This window comes from Cimex lectularius, unplaced genomic scaffold, assembly GCF_000648675.2.
Source record: "Cimex lectularius strain Harlan isolate CLEC.00 unplaced genomic scaffold, Clec_2.1 scaffold172, whole genome shotgun sequence".
Classification (NCBI taxonomy): Eukaryota; Metazoa; Arthropoda; class Insecta; order Hemiptera; family Cimicidae; genus Cimex; species Cimex lectularius.
Genome location: NW_019392796.1, coordinates 7,510 through 20,413, shown reverse-complemented (window position 1 = coordinate 20,413; position 12,904 = coordinate 7,510). Strand labels below are relative to the sequence as shown.

At 33.2% G+C, this 12,904-nt stretch overlaps 2 protein-coding genes across 2 annotated transcripts; one reads left to right on the top strand and one right to left on the bottom strand.

The window, feature by feature from the left end:
- Positions 1-1,316: 1,316 nt before the first annotated feature.
- LOC106664987 (acanthoscurrin-1-like) lies at positions 1,317-3,373 on the top strand. Its single transcript, XM_014391100.2, has 4 exons — positions 1,317-1,408; positions 1,854-1,872; positions 1,943-2,211; positions 2,631-3,373. Exons 1-4 carry the CDS (start codon positions 1,357-1,359, stop codon positions 2,900-2,902), a joined length of 612 nt encoding a protein of 203 aa, XP_014246586.1. The 5' UTR covers positions 1,317-1,356; the 3' UTR covers positions 2,903-3,373.
- A 2,346-nt stretch (positions 3,374-5,719) lies between these two features.
- Positions 5,720-7,364, bottom strand: LOC106664997 (glycine-rich cell wall structural protein 1.8-like). Its single transcript, XM_014391112.2, has 3 exons — positions 7,294-7,364; positions 6,209-6,491; positions 5,720-5,830 (listed from the first exon to the last, which is right to left on the bottom strand). Exons 1-3 carry the CDS (start codon positions 7,355-7,357, stop codon positions 5,809-5,811), a joined length of 369 nt encoding a protein of 122 aa, XP_014246598.1. The 5' UTR covers positions 7,358-7,364; the 3' UTR covers positions 5,720-5,808.
- Positions 7,365-12,904: the final 5,540 nt, after the last annotated feature.

The window sequence follows — 12,904 nt, the reverse complement described above, 5'->3', positions numbered from 1 at the left end:
TTTTAGGTCTGCTCCGCTTTCTTATTAAATCTCTTCATATATCTCCCATCTTTTTCTTGTACAATATGTCGTTTACTTCCATTTTCTTCCAATCACCTACGCAGCGTCTTCCAATTTAGTTTGTTCTCTTATCCACCTGTTCGTTTTACTACTTCTACTTATCTTTGTAAGCTTGTTTTCATTCTTTTCACAGATTTAATTTATTTATCGATGTCTTACTTTTTTAAACCCCAACTTTCGCAGGCATAGGTTAATTTTGTTTTACCACAATGTTTCATAGTTCCGTCTTTATTTCTATTTGAGAGTTTGATTTCTATAGATAATTTCTCATATTTCTTCTAAATTCCCCAATTTAAGCACACTCTCCTAGTGGTTGTTTTTGTACATTCTGTTTTCGTTGTGTAATATCAATCCTAACATTCAAATTCATCAACTTCCTCAACTGGTTATTTATTTATTTTTAATTCTGGATGTATTACTGTTTATCCTTATGATTTTGGGTTTTTTAAATTTGTTTTTAACCCAATATCCTTTGCAAACGGAATTATATCTTTTAACATATTTTTTATTCCTTCTTTTGTTTTCTAGTTAAAACCACAACATCACAGTTTGCAGTTTTTCTCCATTTAGTATAACATCCTACATGTATTTGTAAAATTTAAACAATGTTTATAAATCCCAGGCACTGAAGATGGTCTCAATAAAGATCGAAACGTTGGCACGATAAAGAAAATGTTTTTCTAAAACCTGCGTCACACCAGACCGCACCTCACGATCTCCGAATAATCATTTAGTATAACTTTTCTTTTTTTGTTAAGATTCTCTCCTTTTCTTAACAATATTCCGAAACAACTTTGGATATTTTCATATAAAATGTATCACCATGACGTAGACCTCTTGCAATCTTGATATTTATCATCTCTTCATCTCCATTTATCTGTATTTCAGCCCCTTTGTAAATAAATTGTAATATTTTAATATAGACTTCTTGTATAGCTTAGTTTCTTAGAGTTGTTAAATCGGTCTCCGTAAATACGATATCAAAAGTTTGTTCGATTATAATTCAAATAAGTTGATTTACCATGAGTAAGAGTTTATATTTAAAAAGTATTTTTGAAGTGAAATTTCCATGCTATTGCTTTCTTATTTATCGGCTATATATATCTATATAATTTAAATGATATATTAAAGTGTATGTATTGATTTGAATTGGATTAGAAACGTTTCCAGAGGCCCCAGGGGTTAGTCGCATTTTCCCCCAATTTGTGTTATTGACATCATTACTAATCACCATGGTCGTCACTTATAAATCGGCTAGGATGGCCTAGACAAGATAATTGTTTTTCAGCCTACGACATGATACCTGTCTTTTGTCTTCTCCTGGCCACGGCAACGGCTTCACCGACGGGTATGTCATTCGATTATGCTATTTATGGCTGTGGTTTATACCTGTGGTTTTGTTTGAAAAGAAAAAGAGAAATTATCATAATTCGCGTTGATTTTTTCTGTACGCCTCAAGGCGGGACTGATTAATGTAGATTCTTTTCATTTGACGTTTCCATTTAAGCATCTTTATTAAAAATTGAGAATTTATCGTTTTGGTTGAAGCTATTAATTTTTTGGCTTTTCAAGGTAGTACTGCTTATATTAATGACGAATTATTGACCAGTGAATCAACTTTTTTTTTAAATATGCATGATTCATTAAATTTATAGTATCTGTGCTTCTACAATGGATGTTTTTAAATATACAAGATTAAATATTGAAATTTAAATATTTATGGTTATTATTAGTAGTGTAAGTAGTTAACAAATTAATAAGTATTCTAATATAAGATTTTTTTTGTTTTTCAGTCGTCGGAACGGGCAAAGTGTACGTTGTCTTTTTATAAAAGGACGAGCCAATTGAAAAGAAATCTTTTAATTTGTTTTTGACATTTTAGCTTAGGGCTAGGCGTCAGTAGTGGACTTAGTGTCGGAGGAGGGTTAGGCGTCGGAGGTACTTCTGGATTGGTGTCAGGGTCCGGTGTTGGACTGGGCGGTCTAAGTGGAGGAGTCGGCGGTGGATTTGGAGTCGGTGGAGGATTCGGAGTCGGAGGAGGATTTGGACTCGGAGGAGGAGTCGGAGGTGGACTTGGAGTCGGAGGATCAAGTTCATTGGCATCTACATCAACTGTCGTGGGTGGTGCGGGCGTCGGAGGATTTGGATTAGGTTAGTTTTGTCATTAAATCCAATCATACTTTACCGAATAATCATTTTAATTAGTAACACTCAACGTTCTTATAATTTATGTTAACACTTAAATTAATAATCTAAAAGTACAAGGGTTATGGACAGATTTGAACCCAGAACCCCTAGCATGACGGCAAGTACGAATCTGAGCACACTATTCTTGAGGCATAATTTGATAATTAAAAGACATTCTTAAAAATAAAACTCTTAATAGAAAATGATGTAAGTTCTTATATGTAAAGAATATACATCCGGAATTCTAAACAGAATCTGCATTTTAAATATTCTAATAGAATTTTTTTTATAATAATGTATCTGTGTTTTTCTTGTATAAGTAAATTTATATTATTGCATGGATATGATGGTTGTTTTTAATGATCAACTGAACTGATTTTCAGGCCATGGAGGTATAACTAGCGGTCATACAGTTACAACACACGGAGTACATCAAGGAGTACATGGTGGCGTAGGGGTCCATGGTGGTGTTGGTGTCCATGGCGTTGGAGTTCATGATGTGAGCCATAGTGTGACCCATGGAGTTAGCCATGGGGTCGGAGTCCAAGGGGTCGGAGTCCATGGGGTCGGAGTCCATGGTGTCGGAGTCCATGGAGTGTCTCAAGAAACTCATTCCTCCAGCTCTTCCCACGTGGTTTCAGGAGGCCTGGTGTAAATTATAAAAACAATATACCACTTGTTTTACTCTGAGCATTCTATTTATTTTAAAATCATACATCGTTTGAAAATGGAGAAACGTCCAGCTTGTAATTCAGAAAGCAAATTTGGTACTGGTGTACAGCTTGTTTAAACACGCATTTTGGGTATAACAAAAAAGATAGCAACTAGTGAGTAACAAAGGGATTGCATAATTTGGACTGTTTGACCGAGCTAATTGGGCATCACTTGATAGCAGGTTACTCGAGGAATTTACGGACCGGGAATCCAGACGGGGTTTTATTTCTTTCATGTTGATTCATCACTGGAACTCCATTATTTTTTAATTTCACGGCATTGATTTATTTCAATTATATTTTTGTTTGATTTACTTAGTTAATTTTTAAAAGTGATTATCGACAATATATTCAATTAATGTATATTTGGACGGATGGAATTTGGATGGCAATATATATGGATGGCTGTATCAGTCGTGATTCTTTATTTCTAATTCCTACAATCCTAATTAAGTGAGTTTCCAATTGTAAAATATATCTATAAATAATAAAACTTTAAAAAAGATAATTTAAAACTTGGCTAAAACCTCCCCAACGAATAAAATTAATTTAATGGTACTTGATTGAAAGCACCGCAAGGTCAGAAATCATTTACTTGATGTCTTGATAAAGAGTTTCACAAGAAAATAATTTTGTTCGATCATGCTTGACAAAAGCGTCACAAAAATAGACAAACAATATTTACTTGTGCAAGAAATTATATGATTAGTAATTTATGTTAATAATTTCGTTTGTTTATATTTGGTAAAAACTTAACAAAAAGATAATTTTGTTAGATCGTATTTGGCAAAAGCTTTACAAGATGATTATTTTATTAGCTTATGCTTGGTAAAAATTTTATAATAAGATTAAAGTACATACTTAGTAAAAGCTGTGCAAGAATACATTTTTGCTGGTTTATGCTTGGTAAAAGCTTTACAAGAAGAGAATTTTGTTAGTTTACACATAGTAAAAGCTTTACAAGAATTTGTTTTTGTCAGTTTATGCTTGACAAAAGTATCACGAGAAAAAACAAACTTTATTTACTTGTGCAGAAAATTAATTAATTAATAATTTATTTTAATAATTCCGTTGGTTTACACTTGGTAAAAACTTAACAAGAATATATTTTTTCCAGTTTATCTTGTTAAAAGCTTTACAGGAAGAGAATTTTGGTAGTTTACGCTTGGTAAAAGTTTTACGATAGAATATTTTTAAGCTTTACAAGAGAAGAATTTTGTTAGTTTATGCTTGGCAAAAGTGTCACGAGAATAAACAAAATAAACAAACTTTACTTATGCAAAAAATTATGCAATTAATAGTTTGTTCTAATAATTCAATCGGTTCATACTTGTTTAATGTTTCACAAGAAGAAAATTTTGGTAGTTTATGCTTGGAAACAGTTTTACGATAGAATATTTTTAAAATTTATACTCCGGTAAAAGCTGTGGAAGAAGAGAATTTCGCTAATTTATGTATGTTAAAAGCTTTGAAAGAAGAGAATTTTGTTTATTTATGCTTGGCAAGTGTCACGAGAATAAAACAACTTTACTTATGCAAAAAATTATGCAATTAATAATTTGTTCTAATAATTCCGTCGGTTCATACTTGTTTAATGTTTCACAAGAAGAAAATTTTGGTAGTTTATGCTTGTAAACAGTTTTACGGTAGAATAATTTTAAAATTTATACTCGGTAAAAACTGTGGAAAAAGAGAATTTTGTTAATTTATGCTTGGCACAAGTGTCACGAGAATAAAAAAATTTACTTATGCAAAAAATTATGCAATTAATAATTTGTTCTAATAATTCCGTCGGTTCATACTTTAATGTTTAATGTTTCACAAGAAGAAAATTATGGTAGCTTATGCTTGGTAACAGTTTCACGATAGAATATTTTAAAATTTATACTTGGTAAAAGCTGTATACTGGTGAGAGAGAATTCTGAGAGTTTATGCTTGTTAAAAGCCTTACAAAAAGCAAATTTTGTTAATTTATGCTTGGAAAATGTGTCACAAGAAAAACAAACTTTACTTACTTATGCTAGGGGGGCTAAGGAGTCTTAGAAAGAAATGTTTAAAAAATCACAGAACTTCTGATGACTTCGAATCGGCTCCATTTTGCTCCTCAGGAAACTTTACAAGGTAATTTTCTTTTCAATTAAATTCGTTCCTACTTAGCTAAAAGCTAGGGGAAAAGGTATTTAATTCGTTTACATTTGGTTAAAATCTCCACAAGGAATAAATATAATTCATTTTTAATTGCCTAAAAATTCCCGAAATGGCGAATCATTTCCACATTCTTGATGGTAGGGACGAAATTGCTTGACGTGGGATTCTTATTACTCTGATGACTATGTCTGGAAGGAAATTTTCCTCGGCCCGTTTAATTACGAGTTGTTATAATTCAATTTCCAATCTCTTGGTCATTTATAATTAGAAATAGTAGGATGTTTGTGAGCTGTTCCTCTTATTTTTTTTATAATTTGTTTTCGATCTAATGTTCATTAGACAGTTACGGTCGAATGGAAGTTTTCCGACCAAATAGACATTAATGGAGTGCACTTCCTCTCCAGAAGATTTTGTTATATTCAATCAGGGTTAAATTATTAACCAGAGCCTGTTACTTTCTATTACTTTTATAGGCAAGGATGTTTTGTATATTTTTCGTTCACCTTTTCTCAGGTTGCAAGAATTTTTTTGAAAGTATTCACAATAAACATATAGAAAGTTTCATCAGATTGTCGAGGATAAAAAAGGATATACACTGGAGGCAAAAAAAGGATTATAAAAAAGGAACTTTATTTAGATGAGAAGAAAAAAACAAATTTGAATAAATTAACAATTTACATTTGAATCGATGACGAAGAGACTAGTAATCAAAGAAGTCAAACCTAAAATAAAATTCACTTGTTAGTAACAAAAAAATGATAATCTGTGACTATAAACAAAAACTGATATGATAATAACAAAGCAACAAATTTCTGTGTATTATGTGTCAAAAGTGAATATACAGAACTGGGATCAATCACAATTCGAGTAATATTTTAAAATCAATTTTTTTCTTATTAGACGGGTTGTGAAGTTTTTGCACCTTAAGTTTGATTTATAATTAATGCAATTTTAACCACACAAAAAGTTTAAAATTAAATATTTGGAACGAGGTTATTTTTTAGAGTGTTGTAGGTCATACTGTGCCTTGACTGTGTTTTCTATTTAATTTATTTAATTACTGCACCAAGTACAGCATACTTTCTAAAATTATGACTTACGCTTTATCGTCGCCTCCATGACCGCCTCCGTTTGCTGAGCTGGCGCTGAAACTGGCTGAAAAATCGCCGACTGAGAACGAAGCCGATTGAGACTGGGCTTCACCGTGTCCAGTAGCGGCTGCAGAACTTGCAGCAGCTGCAGAACCACCACCGCCACCGTGGCCTACTTCGTGGCCGACTTCGTGGTGTCCGCCGCCGCCACCGCCGTGGTGCCCGCCGCCTTCACCGCCTCCGAGAAAACCGCCAAACAGCCCGTGCTTCTTCCCAAGAAAGTGGTCCAGAACTGAAATTCAAGAATATTGTAAAAAAACACTTTCAAACTTTTTACATTATTAAACAAGAACGTGTTAAATATTGACATTTGGTTGATTTTGTTTAATTGGGAGGGGAAAACCTTCAGTTTCGTTATTGCAATTACTACTAACCAGTTTCGCCTTGTGCACCTTCCGCAAATTACAAATTTATTGTTATCTGTTTACACGTTCATTATTTGTTGATTAAGCAGGAAAATGTCATTACCAAATTCATTGCGAGCAATAAAACACTGCTTTGGCAACATTTTCAACACCACAACGAACAATTTCTTGCAAATTTTCATAAAGCATGCAAAAGTTTAAAAAAATTCTTATTGTTAATAAATTTAATTTAATTTTGGGAGACATAAATTCAAAATTTCGTTTTTTACAACCCTATTTTCTATTACTAAGCCAACAGCCCAATAAAGTTTTCAATGAAGTGGGTATAGATCTTAAAAAACTACCTTTCTTCACAACAAATGATTATGACATTTTTCAAACTAACTGCTACTTATTTAATGTTGCTGTTTTAAAGAAAAATGTACAAAGTCAATCTTTTTTTATTATAAACTAGACAGTATGTAATGTTAATTAAAGTTGGATAGTGTAGTAGTACTGTTGTCTAAAGTGTTGTTTTTGTTTCTTGATAAAAGTATTACTTTTATTGTGACTGCAAGAAAAACCCAACATTTATTTATGAGATGAATCATAAGATTCCTCTAAACAATAATCGTTGAGAATAATATATCCTGAAGGTGCGACCTGTATAAAAATAAAAGTCGTTTTTACCTGGGGAAGGCCCAGCGGCGGCCATTGCCACAAAGAGAAGAACGAAAATTCCCAACTTGGACATTTTGGAATATGGTACAGTTGGGCCGTTGGGCCTGATATATGAAGAAAAACCCCTCTCCCATGTAGGAAGCGGGCATCCAAGGTTTTCTTCATTTTAAAAACTTCTCATTACCACATCCGCCGGTTATCCACCTTGGTAGGCCACTAGACGAAAGGTCATGCGAGATCGATGTAGTACGATCGGAAGGGCGAGAACGTTTCGCAAAAATCCGCCTCAGATTAGATACAATTACGAGAAACAAATCAAGGATAAAGGAATGAAAATGGGTTTTGTACGTTGGCCCTGTCAGTCTTTGCGACGGACACCTTGGTTAAGCATGTTACGAGGAGGAACATTTAAATCCTCTTCCTCTCGGGACAATTCCGTTTCAGTACGTACAACTGTCATTGAATTTTTGTTACTAAATTTCATTTCTTAAAAACCTTTGCTTTCGTGTCTTCAATCGTAGGAACTTTTGCTTCCTAGTAAACTTAATAGTAATTAATCGTACTGATGCTAAATAATCTCACCTTGTGAGTGTTTATTCGCCTGCTTATTAACTTAAATTATTAACAGCTAACATTGATTCTGGCACATTCTTGTCTTGTGTCTGCTACTCACAATTGGCTGATTGATTGATTTAAATGAGGTGTTCGAACCAATTTCCTTCTGCGCTTACACAATAACCCAACATATCATAAAACGGTCCTTGGACTTGGTAAATTTGAATGGGAGTTTTGTTTCACGTGTATTTCTATAACAACTTGGAATTGGTACTCATTTTCAAAACCTTCAGGATTACTGTAGATGAAACTGGTTAAGACCGAGAGAGAGAGAGAGAGAGAGAGAGAGAGAGAGAGAGAGAGTGAGTGAGAGAGAGATAAAGAGATAGATAGAAAGAAAGTGAGAGAATGAGAGAGGAAGAAAAAGAGAGAGAGAGAGAAAGAAAGAGTGGGCGAGATAGAGAGAAAGAAGAGAGAGAGTGAGAGACGGTGGGATGGAAGGAGGGAGAGAGAGAGATAAAGAGATATATAGATAGAGAGACAGTGAGAGAATGAGAGAGAGAGACAGAGAGAACTTAAAAGAAAGAAGGATAGAAACGGAGGGAGAAAGAAAGAGAGAGCGAGTGATAGATTGATAGATAGAGGTAGATAGAAAGAGATAAAGAGAGTGTGTGAGAGAGAGAGAGAGTAGAAAGAATATTGTCTCTTATTTCTGCTTCGTTTTTCTAATATAGAAATATAAAGAGAAAAAAAGAAAGAAAAGGGGGTGTGTTGAAAGAGAGGTTTAGAAAGTGTGGGGAAGAATGGGACGATTGAAGTCAGAGAAGAGAGAGAAAGAACTCGAAAGAAAGAAGGATAGAAAGGGAGGGAGAAAGAGAGAGAGAGAGAGAGAGAGAAAGAGATAGATAGAAAGAGAAAAAGAGAGAGAGTGAGAGACAGAGAGAAAGAAAAAGAGAGAGAGAAAGCAAGAGTGGGCGAGATAGAGAGAAAGGAGAGAGCGAGAGAGAGAGTGAGAATGAGAGAGAGAGAGAGTGAAAGAGAGGACTGTTCCTATTATGTGCTGGTTCGATGAACACTGAAACATACGGTATAAGTTACCAGATGCTTCCAGTTAATTAAGCTATTTATCTAACTATTTATCTCAATCAATCTTTATCTATCTCTATTTCTAAATCTATCTATTTCTCTATATTTCTATATCTATCTACCTCTATTTCTATCTCCATCCATCGATCTATCTACAAAGAATCAATATATGTATCTAATATATCTATATCTACCTCTTTCTCAATTTTTATCATCTATGATTATGTATCTATTTATCTATAAATCAATCTAATCTCAACCTATCTACCTACCATCTTTATCTGTCCGGCTCTAACTATCTCTTTTTGTATGACTCTGTCTATCTTCATCTCTATATCTCTTTCTCTCTATTTATCTCTTTTTCAATTATTCATTGTCTTTGTATCACGCTCATTAAACTCCTCAGTCTTTATCATTCTTGCCAACCACGCTCAATTACTCTTTCTCGTACATAGTCCTTTTTTTCTCTAACTACTTACATTTAATATTTTCAAGTGAATAAAGTAATAAACTAAAACTACATAATAAGATAGCCATTCACAAGTATTATTAAAAATTTTAAAAGAAATGAACCTATCACACTCTGAATCTATAATAGTCAATTAATAGAAATTTTTTCATAATAGCATAAAGTATTTATTCAAAGTAGTTGTATAACAGATAGTTGAGTTATTGAGATTGTGATTAACTTTTTTTTGTATAACCTGAATTTTTATTCCGGTATACTGTTTGTTAAGGTTAGCGCACGGAATCTAACATCAAATTGGTTGTTTTTAGAAAATATGATATTCGTAGAATAGCTAGTTTACAACTTGTAAGTAAAATTACGAAAAAGTTACAAAAAATCTATTAGGCTAAAATGCGAGGGTTTATATTGTGAAGATGACATTTGTAATAGCTCGAATATAAAATTTTGATTACAGATACTATAAAGATTTCATGTTTGTCTGTTGTGACTATTGTCATCAGACCTGGTTATAAATGTTAACGAGCAGGGATTTATAAATCTTCGTGAAAATGCTATCTTAGTACGTACATTTATAATTTCTTCATTTCTTGAAAACTTTAACTTTTATATTTTTTAATAACCGCAAATGGTGTGTCTTTGGTATGAATTATCTTTCCTTCTACTAACGTATTTTTGAACTCTCTTGGTCAATTATTTAATTCTAATATGAAATTACTCGATTTACAAAAATAATCATTACCGATATCGCTGTAATTTCATGTTTTAGTGCGATATAATTAGCAGAAATATTTCAACCCAATTCCTTCTTTGACGTTTTATTTCGAAAAGTACAACTAGCACTTTTTTACAATTATCAAATGTTAAACTAGATAGCTTTTACGCGCTGCATATTGTCTGGTCTATGACTCTCGAATCATTTTTTTCTGTATCTCAACTGTGAGGTTGCTTTTTTGTTTGGCCAAATGAAAATTGTAGCAGATTGAATTTAAAAATTATGTTTGGGAAGAATTATTTCATTTGTTGCATATGTGTATTAGTTGTTCTGTTCTGTCCTTTTGTGTCCTATGTTTTTTCGGTGACACGTGCGCTAAACAAATGCGTGACTATTAACAAATGGCAATATTTTGTCCAGAATGAGAAAGAAAACTTATATCTACTAATATAATACATTATTATCAACCACTATTAAAAATTCCATTTCTATTAATTGTGGGTAATAGGGTAATATTTGTCTAGACTTGTTTAGATTTTCTTCAGTTTTCCATTTCAAATTTCCATTTATTAGATTCTCAGGTATATTTTGAAATAATTATTTAATATTAACGCTATGCTATGCAGCTTCAAGGATAGAATTGGACTTTTGCCTCTGTGGCTACGATAAAGACGTATTATCTTTAAGCTGGCCAAAGGAATTAATCCTATTGTATAAATAAAGTTTGAAGTTAAGTTAGCAGGTCACCTGTTGCATTATTTAACAAAATTTAGTACATATAAAGTTAGATGCATATTTTGGCCTATTAATAGTTGTTTATGGTGTAAAATGCGTTTTTTTTATTGATGCACGTTCACTTATAAAACTAAAAGTAAAAGGGTTAAAAAGGTTTTATATGAGATTATATAAATTAGCATTTTATAAATTTCGCCCATTCTCTATCTATCTATCTATCTCACTCTCTGTCTGTCTGTCTCTGTCTGGCTGTCTGTCTATCTGTCTGTCTCTCTCTCTTTTTCACTCTCTTCATACGTTCCATTCTTTCTTCCCTTTCTATCCTTCTTTCTTTCAAGCTCTCTCGCTCTCTTTCTCACTCTCTTCTACTTTCTAAACCTCTCTTTCCTCACACCGTTTTCTTTCTTCTTTTCTCTTTATATTTCAATCTTAGACAAACGAAGCACAAAATATAGGAGTATTCTCTCTGCTCTCTCTCTCTCTCTCTCTCTCTCTCTCTCTCTCTCTCTCTCTCTCACTCTCTTTATCTACCTAGCTCTATCAATCTATTTCTCGCTCTCTGCATTCTCAATTCGTTTCTATCCTTCTTTCTTGCTCACACTTTATAAACATCTCTTTCGTCACACCCTTTTCTTTCTTCTTTTCTCTTTATATTTCTATCTTAGAAAAACGAAGCAGAAAAAAGAGACAATATTCTCTCTGCTCTCTCTCTCTCTCTCTCTCTCTCTCCCGCTCTCTCCCGCTCTCTCCCGCTCTCTCTCGTTATCACTATGTACTTAGCTCCATCAATCTTTCTCTCTCTTTCTTTCTTTCTCCCTCCCTTTCTATCCTTCTTTCTTTCGAGCTCTTTCTCTCTCTTCTCTGACTTCAATCGTCCCATTCTTCCCCACACTTTCTAAACCTCTCTTTCAACACACCTTTTTCTTTCTTTTTTCTCTTTATATTTCTATATTAGAAAAACGAAGCAGAAATAAGAGACAATTTCTTTCTACTCTCTCTCTCTCACGCACTCTCTTTATCTCTTTCTATCTAACTCTATCTATCAATCTATCTCTCGCTCTCTCTTTCTTTCTCCCTCCCTTTCTATCCTTCTTTCTTTTATGTCCTCTCTGTCTGTCTGTCTGTCTCTCTCTCTCTCTCTCTCTCTCTCTCTCTCTCTCTCTCTCTCTTTCCATTCAGGTATTGTTGAAACGCCAGACAAAAATGAAACATAATCTAAAGACATGGTACCCTTATTTTTTTTTTAGTACAAATGATATCTAATTGACTTTAGGGCATTATTTAAATTGATTATTACAACCAGAACAATTTATTTGTTCGGTTGTAATTAATAATAACGCCAACATTTCCTAATGCTTGTTTTCATTTTTTAACTAGGTTTATCTAGTAGATAATTTTTTATTTGACAAATCAGTAGGTACTACAGTTAAGTTTTGTTTCAATCCTGTTTTGGCAGAAAAATGATATTTCCTTCTTGATCCCGAGATTAGATAATCTCATAAGGGGGGCCAAGTGATATGGCATGTCGTGCTGGTAGTTAGGTGTAATAATAGACGACCACAGTCGTTACCGATCACTTCTGAACGTAATTGCGCTATCTACATCAATTTAACAAAATAACAACTTAAATTAGTTATTATGACAATGTTTTCACGCGTTTAATCTTTTTTTTTCGTTATATTAAATAGCTAAGCAAGGAAAAAATAAAATTGAAAATACCAAATATCATTATGTAAATATGCAGGGTGTATCAACTTATAAAGTCCACCCATTTAATTCGGAAACGATTAACTTTAGCAAAAAATGGTCTCATACAAACCCCAAGTTAATTTTGGCCAGGAATCGCGCGGTGGTATTAGATTTAACATTAAATGACACTACCTTTGTTATTTTAAATGAGAATCCCAAATTTTTGTTGTACAATTTGATTCTAGAGCTTATTTCATGCCACTTTTACTCTCTCTCTCTCTCTCTCTCTCTCTCTCTCTCTCTCTCTCTCTCTCTCTCTCTCTCTCTCTCTCTACTAACTGGATCAATCATCCTTCCTATTCTCCCTCACGCTT